This window comes from Mastigoproctus giganteus, chromosome 12 (assembly GCF_048544385.1).
Source record: "Mastigoproctus giganteus isolate SK-2022 chromosome 12, ASM4854438v1, whole genome shotgun sequence".
Lineage (NCBI taxonomy): Eukaryota > Metazoa > Arthropoda > Arachnida > Uropygi > Thelyphonidae > Mastigoproctus > Mastigoproctus giganteus.
In genome coordinates this window covers 32,553,532-32,579,727 of record NC_143586.1, presented here as the reverse complement: position 1 = coordinate 32,579,727, position 26,196 = coordinate 32,553,532, and the positions used below count along the sequence as shown (strand labels likewise).

General features: G+C 36.4%; 1 protein-coding gene across 2 annotated transcripts in view; it reads right to left on the bottom strand.

The window, feature by feature from the left end:
* Positions 1-26,196, bottom strand: part of LOC150076860 (serum response factor-like) — an 82,782-nt gene that overhangs the window by 19,376 nt on the left and 37,210 nt on the right. For both annotated transcript variants that reach the window (XM_090386995.1, XM_090386996.1), the window contains exons 4-5: positions 23,078-23,212; positions 3,110-3,211 (exon numbers count right to left, since the gene is read on the bottom strand). In XM_090386995.1, coding sequence (XP_090243121.1) covers positions 3,110-3,211; positions 23,078-23,212 — 237 coding nt within the window. The remainder of the gene's footprint in view (positions 1-3,109; positions 3,212-23,077; positions 23,213-26,196) is intronic.

The following is a 26,196-nucleotide window of genomic DNA, read 5'->3' as shown; positions in this document are numbered from 1 at the left end:
CTGCTGGGAATCATTGGGGTACAAGTAAACACATGGGTTGTGTTAGGGTAGCTAAGAAAAAGAACAGGTGCATGTATACTTGTGTGTACACCAATGCTAGGAGTTTAGTAAATAAATTTGATGAATTTGAGGTATTGCTCAAAACATCAAAGGCAGATATTGTGGGGATTTCAGAGACGTGGTGTCACACAGATATAAGAAATGCAGAACTGGAATTTGGGGAGTACAATGTCTACAGAAAGGATAGACAGGATAGGAAGGGAGGAGGGGTTATGCTATTAGTTAAAAAACACATAAAATCCAAGGAAGTGAAGCCAGTCGACATCGCTGGACAGTGCAGTGTCGAGTCAGTTTGGTGTGACATAAGCATTGGGAGATCAAAATTGAGAGTAGGAGTGTGCTATAGGCCTAATGACTCTGATGAGTATAATAAGAAACTGTTCGGAGAAATAGAGTGGGCCAGTAAATCAGAGAGTCTTATAATGGGGGATTTTAATTTCCCAGATATTGACTGGAATTTGGGGGCTGGTCACTCACACAGTAGCAAGGCTTTTGTGGATTTATTGGATGATTGTTTTCTACATCAGCATGTTCGGGAGGCAACTAGAGGGAGTAATACTCTTGATTTGATTATCAGTAGTGATTCTTCATGCATTAAGAATCTGCAGATAAATGAACCACTTGGTGGCAGTGATCACAGTGTGCTGAAGTGGGAGTTACTCAAAGAGGTAACTACCATTAGGGGTAAAGGGAAGGGGTATTGCTTTCGTAAAGGCGACTACAATGGACTGAGACAGTATTTAAATTCTATACAGTGGGATCAACTGATGATATTGCCAACAGCAAATTCAAAATGGGAAGCATTCAAAGAACTTATCGTGGAAGCTACTAGGCTTTACATACCAACTAAGAAATATTGTTCAAGGTTTAGGCCTAAATGGTTGTCAGATGAACTAATGAGGCATATGGCAGAGAAGAAAAATGCATGGGATACATACAAATTAACACGTGACACGGACGCCTATGATAGATACAAGTTGATCTGTAACCAAGTTACAAAGGAGGTTAGGCAGGCGAAGGCAGATTACGAGAGATCCTTGGCAAGGGATGCGAAGAAAAACAGCAAAGAGTTCTTTACTTATGTAAACTCTAGAAGGAAGGGGATGAATCAGATTGGTCCACTTGAGATCGATGGGACAACTGTTGATGACCCTGCTCGGGTAGCTAACAAACTAAATGAATATTTTGCATCGACATTCACACATGAGGAGTTATTCAGCGAGGGGAATGCCAGAGGTGTATTCAACTCTAGCAGTAAGCTAGAGAATCTTGTAATAACTGAGAGCAAAGTGGAGGAGAAATTGTTGAAGATAAACACAAGAAAGGCACCTGGGGTGGATGGGATCTATCCAGTTATATTAAAGGAGGCAGCAAAGGAGGTAAGCAAACCCTTAGCCATAATTATGAGAGCTTCCTTGGACTCAGGGGAGGTACCCATTGACTGGAGATGTGCAAATGTGACCCCAATTCACAAAGGGGGATCAAAGGCTGACACAAGTAATTATAGACCTGTGAGTTTAACTTCTGTTCCCGGAAAATTAATGGAGGCACTGGTGAAAGAAGCACTGCAGGATCATCTAGACAAGACTTCAGTTATAGCTAGGACACAGCATGGTTTTGTTAAGGGGAAGTCTTGCCTGACCAATTTGATTGGATACTATGATGCAGTCACAAAAGAACTGGATGCAGGGAATAACTTTGATATTATATACTTGGATCTTAGAAAGGCTTTTGATACTGTTGCACATGGAAGACTGCTGCACAAATTGGAGCAGTGTGGCATTGGAGGCAGTTGCTGCTATGGATAAAGGGGTGGTTGAGGGGGAGAAGACAGAGAGTGGTAATCAATGGACACTGCTCATCGTGGACTAATGTTATTAGTGGAGTCCCTCAGGGTTCAGTATTGGGGCCTTTATTGTTTTCTGTATTTATAAATGATATTGATGATGGTATATCAGGCTTAATGTCCAAGTTTGCAGACGATACGAAGGTTGGCAGGGTTGTCAAGGACACTACTGACACTATGCTGCTGCAACAGGATTTGGAAAGGTTGAGCAGATGGGCTTCGAGGTGGCAAATGAAGTTTAACATTGACAAATGTAAAGTACTACATATGGGAAACAGCAACCCCAGAGCAACGTATCAACTCTGTGGTACTACACTGACAGTGGTAGAGAATGAAAGGGACCTGGGGGTGGTGGTGCAGGCAGATATGAAGTTCTCTGAGCAGTGCAGACGAGCTGCAAGAGTAGCTCATGGTGTATTGTCAATGATATATAGGAATTTTTCTAGCAGGGATAAGGAGGTGATTATTCCCTTGTATAAGGCAATGGTCAGGCCACACCTAGAGTACTGTATACAGGCCTGGAGGCCTCATTTCAGGAAGGATGTAGAGCTGCTGGAACGAGTACAGAGAAGGGCAACTAGATTGGTGAATGGGACAAAGGGGTTCTCTTACGAAGAAAGGCTTAAGTTTTGCAAATTACAGTGTCTGGAAACTAGGCACCAGCGGGGTGATCTGATAGAGGTGTACAAAGCCTTGAATGGTTTGAGCATGCTCAATGCTGATGGGATTCTTCCTCTAGCTCAGAAAAATCACCTGAGAGGGCATAAATTCAAATTGAGGAAAGACAGATGTAGGATAGATGTGCGGAAATTTGCCTTTAGCCAGCGGGTGGTTGGTGGGTGGAACAGACTTCCATCCCTTGTCGTGGAAGTTGATAGCCTAAATAAGTTTAAGGCTCAGCTGGACAGGTATTTCGAACGAACAGAGGGGTGAAGTGGAAGTGGTTATTTTTATTTATTTATGTTACTTTTTTTTTTTTTTTTTTTTTTTGGCTGATGCTGCATAAGCTTGCTTTCTTGCATCAAATGCCTCTACTAATGCTAATGCTAATGCTAATGCTAATGTCAACTTTAAGCAGAAATAAAACATTTTATAAAAGCAATTATAATGATTCTGTGTAATAAAATTGTAACTATTAAATTTAACTATTATATATAAAGCTAATGTTTTTAAGTATCATAGTTTTTTTTTATAAAAACAAACCTGAAACAAGAGAAAGATTTTGCTGAGTATTTGGTACTACTGTGACAGTGTTCTGCGTTGGAATTGTTGGACTATTGCTTTTTGACTGAACACCAGGAACTCCTACGGGGGGGAAAAATCTCAGATTACACTTCTGTCATATTAACTATCCACAAAATTCTTCATTATATTCTATCCTTTATTCAAGAATACAGTGCACACCGTATTGTGATAATGGATAATGTTATCCGTGATCACAATATATTGTGATTACAGATTATTGTGGTGTAATCACATAATATTATTACTTTTGTGATGTCCCAATCAGACATATGCTAATATATAGAAGAAATTATAGTTATTGTAATCAGTGCTTCAATTTTTGTTATCACTTTTTTGCCTAATCACAGTTTATGCACATGTGGTGAAAATGATTAAATAATATTCCAATTTGTTTTTAAACTCTGATATGTTGTGAGTCTAGTTACTGCTATTATTTCCTACATGCTTATATGTTGTTTAGAAAAAAGGTAATGCTATGAGGAAAAAACCCCACTTTTTCAAATACAGAGGAAGCAATACTTTTGATATGCTTACGCCAAAGTCACAAAAACATTAAAAACTTCACAGTTTGAAAATTAATGAAAATGACGGTTGGAAACTATTGTGAAAGAATGGCATTTTTGTGCATACTTTTGTACAAAAGATAAATAGTGTTTTTAAGTTTATTTTTAGGTGCAACTGCACATTGCCTTTTTCATATCCAATCATCCATTTGCATGGAACCTAAATCCTATTAGGCAGATTTTCATGAAATTTTGAGGGTGAATAAAAAGTACAACCCAATTTCCACATTGTAAGATCTCTTTAAATATCACACTAAATAACACCATTTTCTATGGTGTTATTTAGTATGATAAATTATATTCGTATTTCTATACTATGATTAACTAATTGCATGTTCATAATGATTAATTAATATATATAAAAAGATAAAGATGCAATGAAATTATGAAAGTCTTATCAAACAGGAATGGGCTATAAGAGTGTATGCAAAATTTATAAAATGTATATAAGACCAGGCTATGGATCCAGGATTACGGTTGATGCAGAAAGGACCGGCAACCATAATGAATAATAGACAAAAAGGTAAAAATCAGTATATTTGTGTATATAGTAGGGGAGTTGAGCTATAAAGTGTAGTAACCATTGAAGAATAGGGAGAACCTGTAAGTAAAAAATCAATTTACTTGAAATAAATATAAAATGCAATTAATAATTGTAAGAACCAAAAGGTGTGGGTCCTAGGACTTTAAATACTTCTTCAAAGGGTCAGCAGCGAAAATCGTAGGGGCCACAACAATACTCCAGGTCTCTGTTTCTGTTATGATGTACATGTAAACGGTATACATATACATCACAGCCGACCCAACAGAGACCAGAAGGAAGAATAAAATAATAAATAAACTATAAAATAAAAATAATAATGATAAATAAAAACCTGTGGAAAGAAAAGTATAAAATGTCAATGGTGATTGAAGGAGAGCTAAGTGTTGACTTGCGATATATATATATATGGCAGTTTAAGTAGCCCCGTGTAGGGGGGGAGTGTAAAATCGTAATCTGGCACTGTACCCGTGTGACGGGGAAGTGAGCAATTAAACAGATGAGGCAAAAAGCCAGTAGAGGGAGAAACAAAAATTAACAAAGTAGTGTAGAAAAGACACTAAACTTTGTAATAGAAGAAACAAGTAACAATAGTAGAGAGATAGCATCTCAATATTGCTTTTGGCCAGAATAATTGCTCATGAGAAATAAAATGTAGTAAAAAGAACGGCTGAAAGTAACTGAAATGGAGGTAGTAGTAATAGTAGTGGCATGTGATGCAAGAAAGCAAGTGTATGAGCTTATACAGCATCAGCCAAAAAAAAAAAAAAAAAAAAAAAAAAAAAAAAAAATTACAAAACAATCCCCTCTAAATGTTTGTCCAGTTCCTCCTTAAATTTATTTAACCTATCAACTTCCACAATGACAGATGGATGTTTGTTCCAGCAATTAACCACCCACTGGCTAAAGGCAAATTTCTGCACATCTATTCTACATCTGTCCTTCCTCAATTTCAATTTATGCTCCCTTAGGTTCGTAATCTGAACAAGTGGAAGAATCCCATCAGAATTCAGCATGCTCAACCCATTCAAGGCCTTATATACCACAATCAGATCACCTTGCAGGTGCCTAGTATCCAGCTGCTGCAATTTGCAGAACTTAAGCCTCTCCTGGTAAGAAGATCCCTTTATCCCCCCTCACCAATCTTGTTGCCCTTCTCTGTACATGCTCAAGCAAATCTACATTCTTCCTAAAATGAGGCTTCCAGACCTGCACACAGTACTCAAGGCGTGGCCTGACCATTGCCTTATACAGAGGGACAATCACCTCCTTTTCCCTTCTAGCAAAATTCCTGTATATCATTGGCAAAACCCTATGACCTGCCCTGGCAGCCTGTCTGCATTGCTCAGAAAACTTCATATCTGACTGCACAATTACTCCCAGGTCTTTTTCATTTTCTACCACCTTAAGTGTAGTACCACACAGTTGGTACGTTTCTCTGGGGTTACTTCTACCCATATGCAGTACTTTGCATTTGTCAAGGTTAAACTTCAGTTCCCACTTCTTAGACCATCTGCCCAAATTATCTAGATCCTGTTGCAGTACCACACTGCCATTACTGTCATTAACAACCCTGCCAACCTTTGTATCATCTGCAAACTTCGACATTAAGCCTGATATATCTTCATCAATATCATTGATAAATATACAAAACAACAGTGGACCCAACACCGAATCCTGTGGGACTCCACGAAGAGCAGCACCCATTGATTACCACCCCTGTCCCATTTAACCATCCTTTTATCCATTGTAGCAACTTACCCTTAATACCATTCCGCTCCAATTTGTACAATAGTCTTCCACGTGCAACAGTGTCAAAAGCTTTCCTGAAATCCAAATATATGATATCAAAATTATTTTTTGCATCCAGTTCCTTTGTAACCACATCATAATAACCAATCAAATTTGTCAGACAAGACTTTCCCTTAACAAACCCATGCTGTCTGAATTATTGCTGCAGTCTTGTCTAGATGATTCTGCAATGCATCTTTAACCAGTGACTCCAATATTTTACCCGGAACAGAAGTTAAACTAACTGGTCTGTAATTACTCGTGTCACCCTTCGATCCCCCTTTGTGAACTGGGGATACATTTGCACATCTCCAGTCTGTGGGAACCTCCCCTCAGTCCAAGGATGCTCTCATAATTATGGCTAAGGGTTTGCTTAGTTGCTTTGCCACCTCCTTTAATATAACTGGATAGATCCCATCCATCCCAGGTGCTTTTCTTATGTTTAACTTCAACAATTTCTCCTCCACTTTGCTCTCAGTTATTACAAAATCATTAAGTATCCTGCTACGATTTGATAACCTTCTGCCATTTTCAAACCTTAATAATTCCTCGTGTAAATGTAGATGCAAAATACTCATTCAGTTTGTTTGCTATCTGAGCAGGATCATCAACAGTCGAACCATCGATGTCAAGAGCACCAATCAGATTCATCCCCTCCTTCCTTTTAGAGTTTATGTAAGTTGATGTTTTTCTTAGCATCTTTTGCCAAGGATTTTCGTAATCTGCCTTCGCCTGCCTAGCCTCCTTTGTGACCTGATTACAGAGTAGCTTATATCTGCCATAGGCTTCTGAGTCGCTTGATAATTTATATGCATTTTTCTTCTCTGTTACGAGTCTAATTAGTTCATTAGATAACCATTTCGGCCTAAACCTTGACCAATATTCCTTAATAGGTATGAAACTTTTAGTAATTTCCACGATTAATTCCTTGAATGTTTCCCACTTAGAATTTACTGTTGGTAACATCGTCAGTTGATCCCACTGTACAGAATTTAAAAACTTTCTGAGACCCCTGTACTCACCTTTACGGAAGCAAAAACCCTTTCCTTTACTCCTGATGGTAATTAAATCTATAAGTAAATCCCACATCAGTACACTGTGATCACTGCCACCTAGTGGTTCCTTTATCTGCAAATTCTTAATACACGAATGATCACTGCTGATAACCAGATCAAGGGTATTACTCTCTCTGGTTGCCTCTCAAACATGCTGCTGCAGAAAACAATCATCCAATAAATCCACAAAAAGTCTGACTAGTGTGTGAGTGACCAACCCAACAAGTTCCAGTCAATATCTGGGAAGTTAAAATCTCCCATTATAAGACATTCTGATTTACTAGCCCACTCTATTTTTCTGTACAATTGTTCATTGTACTCATTCGAGTCATTAGGCCTATAACACACTCCTACTCTTATTTTTGCTTTCGCAGTGCTTATGTCACACCAAACTGACTCAACAGTGCACTGTTCATCTATATCAACTGGGTGCACTTCTTTTGATATTATGTTTTTCTTAATTAACAGCATAACACCTCCTCCCTTTCTATCCTGTCTATCCTTTCTGTACACATTATACTCCCCAAATTCCAGTTCTGCATTCCTTATATCTGTGTGACACCACGTCTCTGCTATCTCAACAATATCCGCCTTTGATGTCTTGACCAATACTTCAAATTCATCAAATTTATTTACTATACTTCTAGCATTGGTATACATGCAAGCATACCCTAACTTGCATGTTGCAAGTTAGGAGAGTGTATCCAGGGGGGCCCCCATGGTCAAATTGGCAGAGTAAGATAAATACCATTTACGTGTACATCATAACAGAAACAGAGACTGAGACTATTGTTGTGGCTCCTACGATTTTCATTGCCGACCCTTTGAAGAAGTAGTTCAAGTCCTAGGACCCACAGCTTTTGGTTCTTACAATTATTAATTGCATTTTATATTTATTTCAGGTAAATTGATTTTTTACTTACATATTCTCCCTATTCTTCCATGGTTACTACACCTTATAGCTCAACTCCCCTACCATATACACAAATATACTGATTTTTACCTTTTTGTCTATATATATATATATCCCCAAATATACAAGATATTAGAACCTATAATACTTATTACTTTGCATGGGTTGAAGATGGATAAGATGAAGCTACTTGTTAACATTAGACTTGAATTTATGTAGATTGCACATGCTGACTAGATGTGGCAGCATGTGTTCAGACTGGTTCGGAAAAAAAGTGAGAAAATTAGAGCTGCCAATTCAGAACAGTGCCCGTAGAAGTATCTATAGAAAAGGCATGCAACAGAAACAGAGCATCCATGTGAGAGAGAGAAAGTTTGTTTGTTTGTTTGTTATTTGGTTTTTAGGAGCATTAGCAACTAAGGCCATATTGCTCCGGGAATATGTGGTGGTCATTCCCCGACCTTCCTGCATTCTTCGTATTTGGTGGTGATGGGCTCAAACCCCGGTCTAATCAAGAAGAGTGTGCTATGCACTGCTGCTCCTTCCCACCTGGCTACGGAAGCGCCAGAGAGAGAGACTTTTTAAGAGATGGGTCATTAATTAACCTGATTTGCCTTTTGAATGGAGTCAAAAACTTGAGGGGGGAAGGGCAACACCCAGGATATGGGCACAAAATTCCATGGTAGGGAAGATTTGAGATTAGCACAGTGAGTTGTTTAAAAAAAAAAGTAATGCTATGAGAGAAAAGAAAACCCACTTTTTCAGATACAGAGGAAGCAGTACTTTTGATATGCTTATGTTAAAAGATTTCAGAACTCTCTGAAATCTCTTGACATGATGAAGAAAGATAATTTGATAATTTGATTTGATAATTTATTTATCCCTATTTTGTGTTACAATTGTTGAGAGATAACAGCAAGAAGGGAGGGAGAACACATAAGCCAGAGGCTTTTTAGGGGGTGTTCCCTTTGAAAAAGATAACAATAAAAACAGATACATCATGAATCGGACATGTTTCTACATTCCATTACCGAGACTACGTAAACCAACCACACATGTCGCGTGGTTAACAACAGTACATACTTATAATTACATTGTGAGTACTTTTACAATAACAAGTATGAAAGAAAAATTATGAAATAATTGCATAGAATGTTACAATTTATGACAGCTATTCCTTCAACTTGTTTACACAATTTCCAAACTGGTATGCATTGTGGAAAGTTCAGGAGTTGAGTGGAAGGTGATTTAGATCAGACATCCCTGGTGATGTGTTCAGTCAGGAGCTTCTTGAACTTGTTTAGTGAAATGGCATTTTTGATGTTTTCAGGAAGATTATTCCAGGTTTTTGCGCCTCTGTATTTTATATTTTTCTGGCCTATGGCTTTTCTGAAAAGCGGAACCTTCAGGTTCGCTTCATTTCTTAAATTATATCTTATTCCTTCTTCTTCTATTGTTATAAAAAAAGATCTGAAGAGAGGAGGAAAGTTTGGTGTTTTCAAAGCATTGTAGACAAAGACCGCTTCAGCTTTTTGTATCAGTTGGTAGATGCTTAAGAGTCTTGTTTCCTTATATCTCGAAGTCACCGATGCATTCCAGGGAAGGCCCAAAATTGAACGAACACATCGATTGACAATTGAATTGATTCTCGTAAGGTTATATTGACTGGTTGTACCCCATGAGATAATTCCATATGTGAAGTGAGGCTGTATTAAGGAAAGGAATACTAGTCTGAGAAGAGTCTCGCTTCCTTATATCTCGAAGTCACCGATGCATTCCAGGGAAGGCCCAAAATTGAACGAACACATCGATTGACAATTGAATTGATTCTCGTAAGGTTATATTGACTGGTTGTACCCCATGAGATAATTCCATATGTGAAGTGAGGCTGTATTAAGGAAAGGAATACTAGTCTGAGAAGGGAAGGAGGTACCCAGGCAGAGATGTTGCAGTAATTGAAAGTAAAGGCATGAGTTTTCATTTCAGAAGAGGGGCCTTTGACAGTTTAAGGTGCTATGGCATCTATTAATTAGACAGATTACATAGTGAGAGTGAATACACAAGAATCATGAAATACCTTTATAGCAAAAATCACAGCAGCCATGAAGGCATACATACCATTAAAAAATATTGTAGGAGGAGGATGTCGAAATGGATGAATGCAGAGCTTACCGGTCAAATAGAGCAGTAAAAGATATCATGGGATAGTTACAGAGCGACAAAAAGTACTGAAGCCTATAACAAGTACAACTTGATCTATAATAGTACAACAAATAAGGTCAGGGAGGCCAAGACTGTGTATGAAAAAGCACTGGCTAAGAGCAAAGAATGGGGACAAGGAATTTTTCATGTATGTGAATACAATGAAGAAGAAAACGTACCAAATCACACCCCCTGTGCACTGGGTATGGGAGTCTTAGATAACCCAGCTAATGAACTGAATATGTACTTTGCACCTGTCTTTACTGACAAAAGCCCCTTCGTGCTGAGAAAAGGCTGTGCAAATGAGGCTTAGCCATATGAAATTAGTGATTTCAAAATTACATATTACTGTTTATTAGAAAAATTACCAACATAAAGAAAAGTAAGGCTCCAGGAGTTGATGGCATATACCCCAGTAATTTTGAGGGAGGCCGCCAGGGAGTGTATTGGCCCGCTGACGTTAATTATGAGGGCATCTTTGGACTTGCAAATGATTCCTTTGGATTGGAGAAGTGCCAATACATAAAGGAAGTTTTAAGAGTGAAGTCAGTAACTACAGACCAATTAGTCTAACTTCAGTTGTAAGGAAAATCTTAGAGGCAACGATTAAGAAAGATCCAGGGACAATTACATAGATATGGCCTTCTGAAGGATGCACAATGTGGTTTTGTTAAGGGAAATCATATAAAGGAATATGTTTGACTAACTTAGTAGGCTATTTTGACCCAGTTATTAATGAGCTGGATGTAGGGAATAATTCTGACATAGTTTATTTGGATTTTAGCAAAGCATTTGACTCAGTCCCTCATGAGAGATTACTGTATAAGCTAGAACATGTTGGGATTACTGTAAAGATTCTAAGACAGACTGCAGAAGGTTGCGATTAATGGATATTTTTCAGATTGGTATAACGTCAGGGGTGGGTCCCCAAGGATCGGTTCTTGGACTGCTGTTATTTCCAATTTTCATAAATGACATTGACAAAGGAATCAAAAGCACAACGTCAAAATTTGCAGACAACGTAACAATTCGTAAAAGAGTAACCATATGAGGAATGACTCTGATTATGTGGGCTAAAAAGCTGGGCAACTTATAAACCACAACATGCACCTGTGGGGTGACCTGTTGAGGTTTATAAGGCTCTGAAAAAGGTTAGTAAAATGAATGAAGGTGGAATTTTCACTGTTATAAAGAATTCCAGAACTAGGGGCCATAAATTTAAATTACAGGGAAAGGGGTTTGACTAGATTGTAGGATTTTCTTTTAGCCAGTGAGTTGTTGATTACTGAAACAGATTGTCTTTGCAGGTAGATAGTTTGAACAAATTCAAAAGTGAAACTGGATAGTTACTTATGTGAGGAGAGAAGCACAATTTGTATTTTCTTATCTACTTGTTTTGTTTTGTTTTTTTTTGGCCAGTGCAGCAAAAGCCTGTGGCTTCCTTTCACTACATGGCAAATACCATTACTAAGTCTGGGTAATCCTAATAGAGATATGTGATCTTGCTTAGAAATCTGAGTGCCACCAAAGATAAGCATAGCAGCAGAAGTAGATTCTTTTTTGTGAGATATCAGACAGGACTGATGACTTTTTAAGTTTTAGAAGGATTAAAATTAACTAAGTTATCATTGCCACATTAGAGTAACAGTATGTTTACTGTTAATAATCATTAATTAATCAATTAATTAACAGTATAACACTTAAACATTACTGTCATTTCACGTCTTACAAATAAAAATTTATATAAAATTGACATAACTTTTTATTTACCTTGTGTCTGAATCTTTTAGAAAGATCTGTTGAACCATCCCATATTTCATTAAAATTGGACATACAGAAATCCAGCACCTATTGGAAATACAGAATTCCCTGGTACTTCCATAAATATCTTATGCTATCCATCCATGTATCTTAGGATTGTATTAAAAAGTATGTTTAAAAAGTTTGGACATTACTCGAGAAGGTAAAGTCATATATTAGCATCATTGTATGTTTTTCTGGTCTCTAGAAGTGTTTGTGAGCCCAATTCTACTCCGTAGTCCTAGTCCCACCTGTTTCCTCCCTACAGAAATTTATATATTTATATGTATATATATATATGAGGGGGGGTATCAAAAAGTTCGTATCCTGATCTAGATAAAACATCAGCAGGAAGATGCAGTTTTTAATATAAGTTTTCTACATATTGAATAACTAACATGTGAAATTTCATTCCCATAGGTGATCATACACCAGAGGTGGAGCCCGAAATCTCAGGAAGGATGCTACGGTTGACAAAGAGGAGTATCGAGAAGTGATCAGGTTCCTGCATTTGCAGGGCAAGAAAGCTCAGGAAATTGACAAAGAAATGAAAGCTGTGTATGGGCAGAATTGTCCATCCTATGAAGCTGTAAAAAAGTGAAAACAGAAGTTCCAGTGCAGTCGTAAAAGTGTCTTTGATGAGCCAAGAGAAGGAAGGCCATCAACGTCCATTGACAGTGAGACGGTTGCAGAGGTTGAGCAGCTGGTGCTGAGTGACAATTCATTTCATCACAAATGCAATGGGAATTAGTTCTGGGTCTTCCCACAGCAATTTCATGACCATTTGCCCATGTCTAAGGTCTCCGCATGATGGGTTCCAAGATTGTTGACACCTTTGCAGAAGCAATGTTGAATGCAATGTTCTCGCCAACTGTTGGATTTGTGTAATGTGGATGTTGAGAACTTTTTTGTTTGGTGGGTGACAAATGACAAATGCTGGGTGTGCCAGTATGATCTGGAGACCAAAGACGTGTCAAGCAGTAGAAGCACACCTCCTCCCCACCTCTCAGGAAGTCATCAATGAAGTGGAATCATGATTTCAGGCAAAGAGTGCAGACTTCTATGATCAAGGCATTAAACTGATTCATAAATGGGAGAAATGTGTTACTATACATGGAGAGTACACAGAAAAAGATTAAAGTTCCTGTGAAGTTTTACCTTTCTAGGGCTATTATTTCTAGGTAAGGGTACAAACTTTTTGATACCCCCTCATATAAATTAAACCATGTTTCTGAAATCCAGACATAGCTTGATATGGAAAAGTCAGATTACACCAAATTTTCAGCATGTTTTGTTGGCCCGAAGAAAGATTCTGATTCCATACTTGGCAAGAAAATTCTACAAACTTAAAATAATAAAAATATTTATTTTATTGATTTACCATAAGAATTGACTTGTTGCTTTTTTAAATCTCATCCACACGTGGACACATATGCACACACAAATTCATATACAAACACAAGGGCAACCAATCATGCACTTTGCATCAGGATTCACATTAGTTCTCGACACACCCATTTCTGCTTACAGAAATGCTTTTGATCATTTTAAAAATTTCTTAACTTATTTAGAATATTTTTGTGATCCAGTATATCAAATTTCATGTGTTAACCAATTTCCCCTGTACAACAAAAAGAAGTACAGCTGCACAAATCCAACTTTAGAACTACCAATCAACAGAGCATCGTGTGAAGCTTTGGTAAACACTTCTTGAGTGTGATATAAAAGTTTTTAACTCATGAGGCATGTTACTTGGTAATCAAACACCTGTATTTACTCATATCATGAGTTTCACTCTAATTTACGCCATAATACATATGTATTTTTGATATATTAAAGTCGATACCATTTCTAAATTTTAACATATAACCTTATCTGTTTACCATATGACCCACTGGTCCATCAACAGTGTTTATCTAGGTCATTATGGTAATAGAGCACAATGTCACTGAGTATAGGGTAAGTTAGACAGGTGGGAGAAGGCAGTTGTGTGATAACAACGATATCAGAGAAGCAAAAATATATTTATTATCATAATGTGCAATATGAGTTTTACCTGAGACAAACACATTTACCGTGGATCATTACTTTTGCATCCAAACCATTTTTGCAATGCCAAGTAACATTCAGAAACAAATATCTACATATTTTTGCAACATTCAATAATAAATATCCAAACCAATACATCTATTCTAAATAGAGACTTCTACCAGCATTGTGAGGGAAAAAATGAACAAGCTGTGCAGCAAAATAGGAAGCAGCATCCCAAATAGCAGAAACACATTATGATATACATACAGGTCATATGATCAATACTTGGATACCCAATAATAATAATGTACAATTTTTATTTTTATTTATTTATTTTTTTGGAATGGGAGGCACATAAAAACTAGAATGTGCTGCTCTTGAAATTAGTTAATTAATTGAGCAATCAAAATGAATATTTTTTTTGCAGAGATTGGGATTTTTGTTATTTAGCAATTATGATAAGTTGGACTAAATAATTATTGTTTCCATCAGCCTGATTTTTGCATTACCTGTACCATTTCCCCTTTCCACAAGGATAAAACTTTATTAAAACAATACAGTAAGTACCATGGCAGTTAGAATTAAACTGGCTACTAAAAAATTACAATAGCTTGAAATTACAAAATTTCTCCATTTAAATAATGAATTCCAAAACTGGTTGTGAAATGTATATTTCCTTCAGTTGTTAGTTTTGCAGATTAATGGGAAAAGGCTGTTTTTTTTTCTTTTCTTTTTTAAAGTTTATAGTACTTTATTAAAAAAAGAGCAAAATTTAGCATTAGTAGAGGCATATGATACAAGAAAGCAAGCTTATATAGCATCAGCCAAAAAAAAAAACCTCCCATTTCACCCATCCCATTAACTCCAAATGTTTGTCTAGTCCTGCCTTGAATTTATTTAAGCTGTCAACCTTCTATAACGACAGATGGAAGTTTGTTCCAGCAATCAACCACTCGCTGGCTAAAGGCCAATTTCCGTATATCTATTCTACAACTGTCTTTCCTCAATTTGAATTTATGTCCCCTCAAGGAAGAATTCCATCAGTATTGAGCTTGCTCAAACCATTCAAGGCCTTATACACCTTTTAATCAGATCACCTAGCAGGTGCCTAGTCTTCAGACTGCAATTTGCAGAACTTAAGCCTTCCTTCGTAAGAGCAACCCTTTATTCCAATCACCAATCTCGTTTCCCATCTCTGTACTCATTTGAGCACCTCTACATCCTTCCTAAAATTAGGACTCAAGACCTGTACACAGTACTCAAGGTGTGGCCTGACCATTGCCTTATACGAGGGGATAATCACCTTATCCCTGCTAGAAATATTCCTGTACGTCATTGACAAGACTTCATGAGCTATTCTTGTAGACTGTCTGCACTGCTCAGAAAACTTCATATCTGACTGCACAATTACCCCAAGTCTTTTTTGTAATCTACCACCCTGAGTGTAGTACCACATAGTTGTTACATTAATCTGGGGTTTCTGCCAACCATAATGCAGTATTTTACATTTGTCAATGTTAAACTTCAGTTGCAACCTCTCAGGCAATCTGTTCAACTTTTCTAGATCCTGTTGCAGTAGCATATTGTCATTAACAACCCTGCCAACCTTTGTATCGTCTGCAAACTTGGAGATTAAGCCTGATATACCTCCATCAAGGAGGGGCCTCCGTAGCCGAGTGGTCAGGAGCGGGAGTGCAGTAGCACATGCTCTTTGAGTAGACCTGACTGCTGAATACGGTTGATCTGCCAACCCGCACTGGACCAGCGTGGCAGATTATGGTCCATTTCCTTCAGCATGAATTGTTGAGGAGGCTTCCATCCTGCAGTGGGTTGATAATGGCTGCACTTCACCTTTTTACCTCCATCAATATCATTGATAAATACAGAAAACAACAATGGCCCCAAGATAGAACTCTGAGGGACTCCACTAATAACATTAGTCCATGACAAGCAATGTCCATTGATTACCACTCTCTGTCTTCTTCCACTCAACCTTCCCTTTATCCATACTTGCCTTTAATGCCATACTGCTCCAACTTGTACAGTAGTTTTCCATGTGCAACAGTTTCAAAAGCTTTCCTGAAATCCAAGTATATGATATCAACTTTTTTCTTTTTCATCTCACAGCATTTGAAATATGTTTATTATGTCTTACAATTCTGAAGATGTTTTAAAAAGGTCATTAATTTTCATATTGTAAAACTGCTTGTGCAGCTAACATTTCCATTAGATCTAAAAGAATAAGATGAAATATGCTGAGTAGCTTCTGCTATTAACTGCTTGGCATGCTATAAGTGCTTTTCTAGCTCATTCTGCTGCTTATAGAATGCCAAGCAGTTAATAACAGAAACTACTAACTGCTTGGCATGCATTTGCACTTCAATTTGGCTTTATTTTCTTGCTTGTCTTCCTTTATCCTCTTTTTTCTAACACTTGTTTGTATCCTTGAAAGCATATTGAAGGTTTAGAAAAAATGAAATATTAGAAGGATTTTCTTAATATTTGAGACATCCTGAATAGGTCTCAAACCACCGACTGTTTCTATGTTTACCTTCATTGGATACTAATGCCTTATTTTTTAAAATTCCTCTTTCTACATCTGCGTGACCATATGATAATATCAATGTTACTTTCACAAGTTTTTCTGGCAGAGGATATTCACGAGATCTTCCTGAATTCGCTATCTCCAAAAGTGACCAATAATAATCAATTCTCCATTTTTTTAACAATTTTTCTCCATTTCCACCTTGGCCTTCCTCTTAAGTGAAGAATTCCTCACTGAGATTCAAAGGTGCATAAAACTTTCATTACACTTTAAGATCAATATCACCTGTAGATATGTGTTCCACCACTTCCTGAATAGCGGCAAGGCTTTCACTTTTGATGGGAAAGAAGAAATGCAAATACTGAAGTTTTTCAACAACATATGCTTCATAAATAAATGCTCTAAAATATATACATTTTGTGGCTGAAATAAGAAATTGCTTTCATATCATGAAGACTGTGTTTACTTTCAGATCTTTAATATTTTTTATTTCCTATCTTGTAAGAAACGAATATTTATTTTCTCTCATGGGACATGGCTGGAAGAAGCACAGATGGTATCCATGTTAAAAAAGTTCAGAGTGTCTCCAGAATATATAACATCACAAATCAAGTACTGAATCTTCTTGTGGGCTGTAAAAGTTCATCATTAAGTACATGAATAAAAGGACCTTCACTTTGGAACTGTTCTCTGCTAATTTTTATAAAATGCAACTTTGTAAATGTTCCCGAGTCTAAAAGTGTGATCAAAGAGTCTTGTAGAGATCTGAGTTCAATGTGGAACTTGCTTTTTCATTTTTATAAAGATAATAAAACTGCAAGAAATAATAAGAAATTCATAAGTTGCATTACTTGCACAATGCAGCATTACAGCTTCATTTAGCTCCAGTTGAGAAAACACTTGCAGACTGTCTTCCTTCCATAAAATCTTTCTTCTTTGCTGAATATTTGTAGAATCATTGGAATACATTGTCCAAAATGCAGGAAATATAGGACAAGTAGGAGCACTTCAATAAGACTGAGGAAAATCCCTGAGGACTGCATTCAACATCACTGATGAAATATTCTTCATAGTTGCATCAAACATACTAGAAAGAGAGAAGGCATGTCTATACAAGCAAGATGGACACTTTCAGCACATTCTGTAACAGTTTTAATTAAATTCTGTATTTGTTTTAATAAAATTTTGTTGCATTACGAATTGGGTTGTACTTTAATTGGATAACCCTGTATTTAATTTTTTTTTTATCCTGACAAAAACAGTTATGAAGAATCATATACGTATTATATCATAATGATACAGACACAACACTGAACTAAAAGTTTATTTGTTACAGATTTGCATAAAATAAAAACAAAACAAAAACTTTTCACAGCTGAAAAACAGTAATATTATACAGTGACATATAAATATATAAGATTTATGGCATTTTAGTACATACCTTTTACATGTAGTAACACTGTGTCATACATGTCTTTATCTCATGAGGGCTCAGAGCGTTTTATGGGAGTTTTATGGCACATAAGCTACATAGCCTATAGTGCACCTATTCATATGAATTACATTCAAAAATAATTAGAAAGCATAAACACTTCTTTTTTGTTCACAGAAGTCTGATTCAGAATTGATGAAATACTCTTATTTGTTTCAGAAAGTTGGAGAATTCAGTAATATTTGCTTTCTCTGCCAACAATATGCTAAAATGTACAGAGATAGCAAGTTTTAAGTTCTGTCTTTCTAACAGTGAGGGGGCAATAAGAATGTGTTTAAATTGTTAGATATACTGAACAAAGTTCAGTATATCTACGGTGGATCCCTGTCCACAAGTAGATGGAGATGTCAGGTAAGTATGTCCTATTTGTGCCTATTCAGAGACCACCACCTCTCATTGTGATGTCTAAATACTGGGTGCCGAAATTATAGGTGCTGTTGAAGCTGGTAAGAGTGGTTCTTGTTGGTTTGAGAGTGCTATAGCATTTTCCATTGTGCAATGATGAATTTAGTCAGGGGTTGGAATAGGGGCATAGGTTAAACTAAGGTTGTTGCAGTTTTGACAGTGTTATTGGCCTATTCCTTCCATATTCCAGAGATGTGCTAGAATCCAAGAAAATGTAACCACTTCATGGAATTCTTGAATTTACATTAATGTGATTTAAAATAGATCAGCTGTATAAGACAAATCACATAATGCAGTAACTGAGCTTAGGGAGTTAGTGTAAATGTCATATTTTAAAGTGTTTCAAGGCTAGATTTTCCAAAGCTAATTTATTGTATGTAGTTCTGTTGAAAACCACTCTATTCTAGATGGAAATACAGGCTCTGATTTGCTTTCTTCACTACGGTTCTTTCCTCTCCCCACCAACAAAACACAATTGAAGCTTGAAACCAAGCAAAGTATTTTTAAATATAAAAATAAAAACAATTCCTCTTATTATGCACTTTGGCTTGTTATAGAAATTACTTTGAAACTAACCACAGTAAAGACCACAGTAAATTTGTGGTTTTTATAAGATCAATATTTTGATTAAAGTTAGGTGGAAGCCATTGTAGTTGCAATTATCCACTGCAAGTGATGAAAAGATGGCTGCTCCAATTAAAGTTATTCAATCATGTTTACTTTACAAGTATAAACTGGGCATAAATGCTATCTAAGCAGCCCACAAGGTATGCACATCCCCAAAATGATTCAAAATATTTAATTAGGTGATGAGTCACCTGATGATGCACCTTGTGAAGAATGACTGTCCACCAATGAAAATTCTGAAATGAATGCTATCACCAAGTCATACTCAAGCTTGTTGCTACTTTAATATCAAAATGAACCATTTTTGGACTGGTTGTTGACATGCAGTAAAAAATGTCAGCAACCAAACAATCACATCATTGGTTACCATCCTGTGAACCTATGATGCACATGCACATCAAAGCCCTCACTTCACCGACACAAGATTTTGCTGTCTGGTGAAATACAGCTTGTATCATCTATTACAAGCTTCTGCTCTCTGGTCAAACAATCACAGGAGACTTAGTGTTTTTGTTCATTTTGTAATGCATGTTTTAATTCTATCCTAAAAATTCACACGTACATTTTTGGTCACCGTTTTCGATTCCACCTCTCATTTTTTCAGATAAGAACAAAAATGCATATAAAAATGTACCTAATGTTAGGAATGACCACAACGAATGTTCAACATGCTAGTCCAGAGTTCTGCGTGCTGGTGTGTGATCAAATTCATGTAATGCCACAAAATATGGCGATGTTAATAAATCACTATACTAAAGTTACAAACTCCTCAGATTTTTAGCATTAGCATTAATAGAGGCATACAATGCAAGAAAGCAAGCTCATACAGCATCAGCAAAAAAAATCCTTCCCATTTCACCCATCCATTCATTCAAAATGCTTGTCTACTTCTGCCTTGAATTTATTTATGCTATCACCTTCCACAATGATAGATGTAAGTTTGTTCCAGCAATCAACTACCCACTGGCTAAAGCCAAATTTCTGCACATCTATTTGACAACTGTCTTTCCTCAATTTCAGTTTATGCCCTCTCAGGTTCGTAATCTGAGAAAGAGTAAGAATCCTATCAGCACTGAGCCTGCTCAATTCATTCAAGGCCTTATACACCTCAATCAAGGCCTTATACACCTCAATCAGATTGCCTCACAGGTGCCTAGTCTCCAGACGCTGCAATTTGCAGAAATTAAGCCTTTCATCGTAAGAGCACCCCTTTGTTCCCCTCTCATGTTTTGTTGCCCTTCTCTGTACTTGTTCTAGCAACTCTATATCCTTCCTAAAATGAGGCTTCCAGACCTATATGCAGTATATGCAAGGTGTGGCCTGACCATTACCTTGTACAAGGGAATAATCAGTTCCTTATCCCTGCTTGCAAAATTCCTGTATATCATTGACAAAACCACATGACCTACTCTGACTGCCTGTCTGCACTGCTCAGAAAACCATATCTGACTGCACAAGGTCTCCCCAGGGTTACCTCCAGGTCTCTTTCATTCTCCACTACACTGAGTGTAACACCACTCAGTTGGTATGTTACTCTGGGGTTACTGCTACCCATATGCAGTACTTTGCATTTGTCAATGTTAAACTTCAGTTGCCACTTCTCAGCCCATCTGCCCAACTTTTCCAGATCCTGCTGCAGCAGCATACTGTCATTACTATTATTAACAACCCTCCAACCTTTGTATCATCTGCAAACTTTGACATTAAGATTGACATACCTTCATCAATATCACTGATAAATATACAAAACAACAATGGGCCCAACAGTGAACCCTGGGGGACACCGCTAATAACATTAGTCCAAGAATCTTATCAAAATCTAATCTGTCTATCCCAGAGCAGATAAAGTCTTTCAACCAAACATTGTACATATAATGCCTAACATTAGTATTTGCAAATCTGCAGAGTAGAGTTCCTCTTCTCAAACCATCACATACAAAAGGAAAGTCATTAATTTAAGAATTCATTCTGTTGTATTTTTATTAATATTATTTCTGAGCAGAATAAAACAAATGAATTACACCTAAATATTTTAACTGATGTTTTCACTGGTGTCCAAAAATTAAGTTATACCCATGTTCTCTTTATTCTTTTTTTACAAATGCAACTATATAAACTTTTATAATAATTTGACATCCTTATGCTATTTAACATGATAAATCTAAATATTATTTTAAACTCTATACTGTACAAGTCAGACGGCTATAAAAGTGTGCCCTATTTCATATATGATATAGATTTAATTTGAGTAGGTTTCATTTCATTTAACTTTCTATATTTTCATTGCTTTCTGCAATGTAACATGGGCATCTGGAAGACTAACTAGTTATCACCATCACAAACTGAAGTGGCCAAGGCCACAGCCCAGCCACTGAACATTAAACATGTCAAGAATAGCAATTTCAAAATTATGGTAACAACATTGGATAGAAATTCGCTCTGGGGCAAGTTCAAGGTCAGCCAAGAATTACAATATTCCTGATGACTGGTACTGGCTCTTAATAACAACAAGACACTGTAGACGATGACATCTAGTGGCCACAGAAATTACTATTTCAGATGAGAAATGAGCTGCTTCACCTCTATTCGAAGCAGCCCATGATGATGTAAACAGCATCTTTGAAACCAAAAAAAGGGCCAATGTTCTTTTTCACAGATAAGCTAAGACTGTTGCTTTGAAATTTATTCTCAGTGTTCTCATCCAGTGTATGTAGAATCATGATGAATAGTCACACTAATCTCCATAGCAAGCACCCAGATAGCTCAAGGATATAGGGAGATCCTTGAACCCCCATATGAGGATTTTCAGAGATGGTGCTATAAGCAGTGATTTCACTGATGATAATGCATCTTCCAAAAAAGACTTGGCTCAGCTGAAAAGTGACGATATCGAGACGAACCAGATCTGTGAATCTTAATTTGACTGATGCATTAGGAAAATGAAGAATGTCAATCTCTTCCATGAATTAAGATCTATTCTTGTAGAGGAATGGGCTTATTACTTTAAAGACAAATCAGCCTTGAAAAGAGCAGGAGAACTATTTGTGGGAGATGTTTGGTTTGAGTGTCAGCTTTGGGTATTCACATCATAATAAAGAATGGCAACTAGGGATGATCCATTCAAAATGAGGGACCCCATTCATAAGACACAGGTACTATGGGTTACGAATAGATCCCTTTGGGTTCTGTGTTAGGGCCCCTGTTGCTTCATATTTTTGAGGGACCCCAAAACAAATGAGGGACCCCATTCATAAGACACAGGTACTATGGGTTATGAATGGGCCCCTTTGGGTCCTGTGTTAGGGCCCCTGTTGCTTCATATTTTTATTAATGATACTAATGGCATTACTAGTTTCATGCCAAAATTCGGTGTCAATATTAAGGTGGGCAGGTTGCCACAAGACACAAATTATACAACAGATTAAGGATGCAGTATGGTTACTTCAATAGTAATGATATTATAAGAGAGTCACAATACAGTTTTTTAAGAGATGTTGTTGGCCAATCTTGGAAGGTATTGGGTGGTAGTAAAAGTAACTGAATGCATGAAATAACTTTAATATAATTTACTTAGATTACAGAAGGGCTTTTGACAGTTCCACACAAACTGCACTGTACTTATGCTGGAGAACTATGTCATTAGGGGGTAGGTTGCCATAGTGGATAAAGGCATGGTCAACTAATAGAAGATAAAGAGTGGTTATAAATGGGCAATGATCTAAATGGACTAGTATTATGAGTGGTAAGAGGAGTCTCTTGGGGGGTTCTGTGCTAGGGCCCTTGTTTCTGATTTTCATTAATGATATTGACAGTGGCATTACAAGTTTCATGTTAAAATTTTTATGCTGAATATTTGTTTGTTAAATATAATTTTAATACAAGCATATAAGAAAAAAAGAATTAAATATCCTAAAAAGCAAAAATTTCTGCAGTTTTTGAAGCCTTGTGATGGTTAATTTACCTGGAATAGATACTATGGATGTCTGAGGCAGTTTATACAAAGAGTGATTTGTTCCCTGACTACCAGATGGCTGCCCTGAGTTAGATTGTGGTAATGCCCCAATTTGGAGAGCTGTTCCTGGAGCAAGGGTCCCACCTGCAAAAACAAGACAACAAAACAGATGTATTTCACTTATCAATAGCATAATAAATGTTTCAATTCATAAAAGGAACTGTTACATTATTTAATGAAATGTTGTTCTATAAGTATTTCTGGTGCTTATTATAAATAAAGTTATTTATAAAGTTCCAATAATTCATTAATGACTATATTTCAAATGATTCAAAATATTCACTATACAAATTAGTGCATATGTATCAGTTCTGTAGGTAGTTGAAACAAACTGAAGTTTGTATAAGGACATTGTTATACAACATCTCATCATTATGATGAGATGTTGTATAATGATGTCTTCACACCCTTTGATTAGTTTCAACTATGTACAAAACTGATGCATACAAACTAATTCATATATCTGTTTAAAATTTTGTGGTTTGAGGCTTTACCTAGAAATCTACTAGACTCAATATTTTTTCATTGTTCTGCAATAACACATGCCACAAACTGTCTACCCACATTGCCTAAATTTATAAATATGTTCAAAAGCTTCACTGAAACTAAAAAGTGATGTTACCATCATGTGAAAATTCCTAATAAAATAATAATAATATATATCTTTGTAAATAAAAAGAATATATGAATTAAAAAAATTATTTGGAAGTTATTTAATTGAAACAAAAGTGTTTAAATTTTGTGAACAGCTCATTCCAAAATGAGAGGTAAAATCCAAAAACTAGTCATGTATCAATGCCAAATGTTTACAGGTTGAACTTGCATCAGGCTGAACTTAAAACACTATTTTATAATGTAAAGGAGACTACAAAAACCTACACCAGTAGTTTTTGTAACTCAATGAATTTTTCAAGTGATGCTCCAGATTCATGATCCCGGTCTTGTAGTCATTTTCTAGGAGGTCCTGATAAAAGGAGCATGTGCTATCACCTCCTCATCCAACCCAAATTTACATCCAGACAAGTTTGTTCTCAAAATCAGATGGGCTAGTCTGATGAATAAGGTGGGTGGGACAATAATTCATAGCCATCCTGATAAACAACAAACATGTGTCTCCTCATAAGTGCCACACTTCTGGGTGCTGTAATTTGAAGGACTGAAGTCTTTCTTTCTTGATAAAAGTACCCTTTTGTGCCCTTGATTAATTTTGTTGTTCTCTCCACCCATTTTAACATCTACATCATTCCTAAAATGAGGCTTTCAGACTTGTATATAGTACTCGGGATGGGACTAATTACTGCCTTATACAATGGAATAATCATCTTCTTGTCCCTGCTGGCAAAAATCCTGTACTGCTCAGAGAACTTCATGTTGGACTGTACAATTACCCTGGGTCTTTTTTTTTTTTTTTGTTTATTTAACATCTTGAGTGTGTTACTACACAATGGTATGTTATTCTGGAATTACTGCTACCCATATGCAGTACTGTGCACTTATCGATGAAAAACCTCGACTGCCATTTCTCAGCCTATTTGCCTAATTTTCCTGGGTCTTGTAGCAGTATGTGTCATTCCTGTCATTAACCACCCTGCCAAATTTTGTAACACCTGCAAATTTAGGCATTAAGCTCAATATGACTTCATCAATAAATATTGAAATGAATAAGGGGGTCCAACATTTAACCCTGAGGGACTCCATTAATAACATTAGTCCAAGAAGAGCAGTACCCATCATATTCCTCTTCCTGAAATGCTTTCACTTCTAATCTTTCTTGGCAGAGTAACCCACATAAATATCCTCCTCAACATTCATAAAACTAAACTCTCTTTTCTTTCTAGTATTATTCTTCTTTTGAAACAATACTAAACTGAATATATTTGTATTGAAAATATTGTTCTTGTAACTGAATTGCCATTTCCCAAAATTTCTTTACAAAATCATCAGTTTTGCTAGAAGAAAAGCAATGAAATCAGAGTAAATCAATGATCTCTTCCCCTTTACAAATTGATTTCACTTCCTGACATCTTCAGTTTTTTCTGCTGCCCTTTCTGCGGATATTTATGTGATACTTTTTCTATTCCTTCTAAACCAATATTTATGTGACACTTTTTCTATTCCTTCTAAACCAATCAGAACATGTGCACAACCAGCCAGCGCACGCACACATGTTCAGTTCCAGACTTACCAAACTTTGCTTGCTTCTCCATCCATTCTCTCATTTCCAATCTTTAGCAACCCTTCATTGAATGTAATTTCTGAAAATTATAACATATACAAATTCTACTCCAACATTAACAAGTTTCTTCTTAATTCCCAATCCTTTCATAGTACAATAAGTCTTCACTGTTTGTAGTCCAGTTGTTCAACATTTCATTAATTAGTCACTATGCACAGTATGATCTGTGATAACTCCTGCTAAGTCATAATGCTGTTAAATCAGTCATGTGTATTTGTTGAGAATTTCTGAATTTTTTTTTTTATAAATTTCATTGGAACCTTAATATTACTTTCAATTATTTAAATATTTTCAAGGATAATTTAAAAATGCTAAAAATATCTTCAGATGTTTTAATATACATCTTGCTGAATTATTAATAAAATTAATACAAAACCATGCAGGTGAAGAACCTACACCCGAGAGTCTTAACATACAAAGTATTTTCATGTGATAAATCAAGCTATGGAAAATCACCTCTAAAAACAATACTAACATGAAAAACTGTGCTTTTTAACTTTACAGAGAGAGAGAGAGAGAGAGAGAGAGAGAAGAGAGATTAAATGACCAAAAATCAATTCTTCCTTTAAGAAAAACAAGGCCTTAGTCTTTGCAGAAATAAACTGGTATTTTTCTTGTTTAATTATAACATATTACATGAAATTATACCAAGAAGAAAAACAGTCAGTGACTTGAGATCACAAATTATGTGGGAGAGAGAGGATAAAGATGTACATGGAGTGAGGAGAGGGGTTTTCTCCTTAGTAATATTTCTATAGTTTATTAAAAATAATAAATATGATATTAAACAATATCTGCTTTTTTGGATCTAAACATACCTTTCATGCAATAC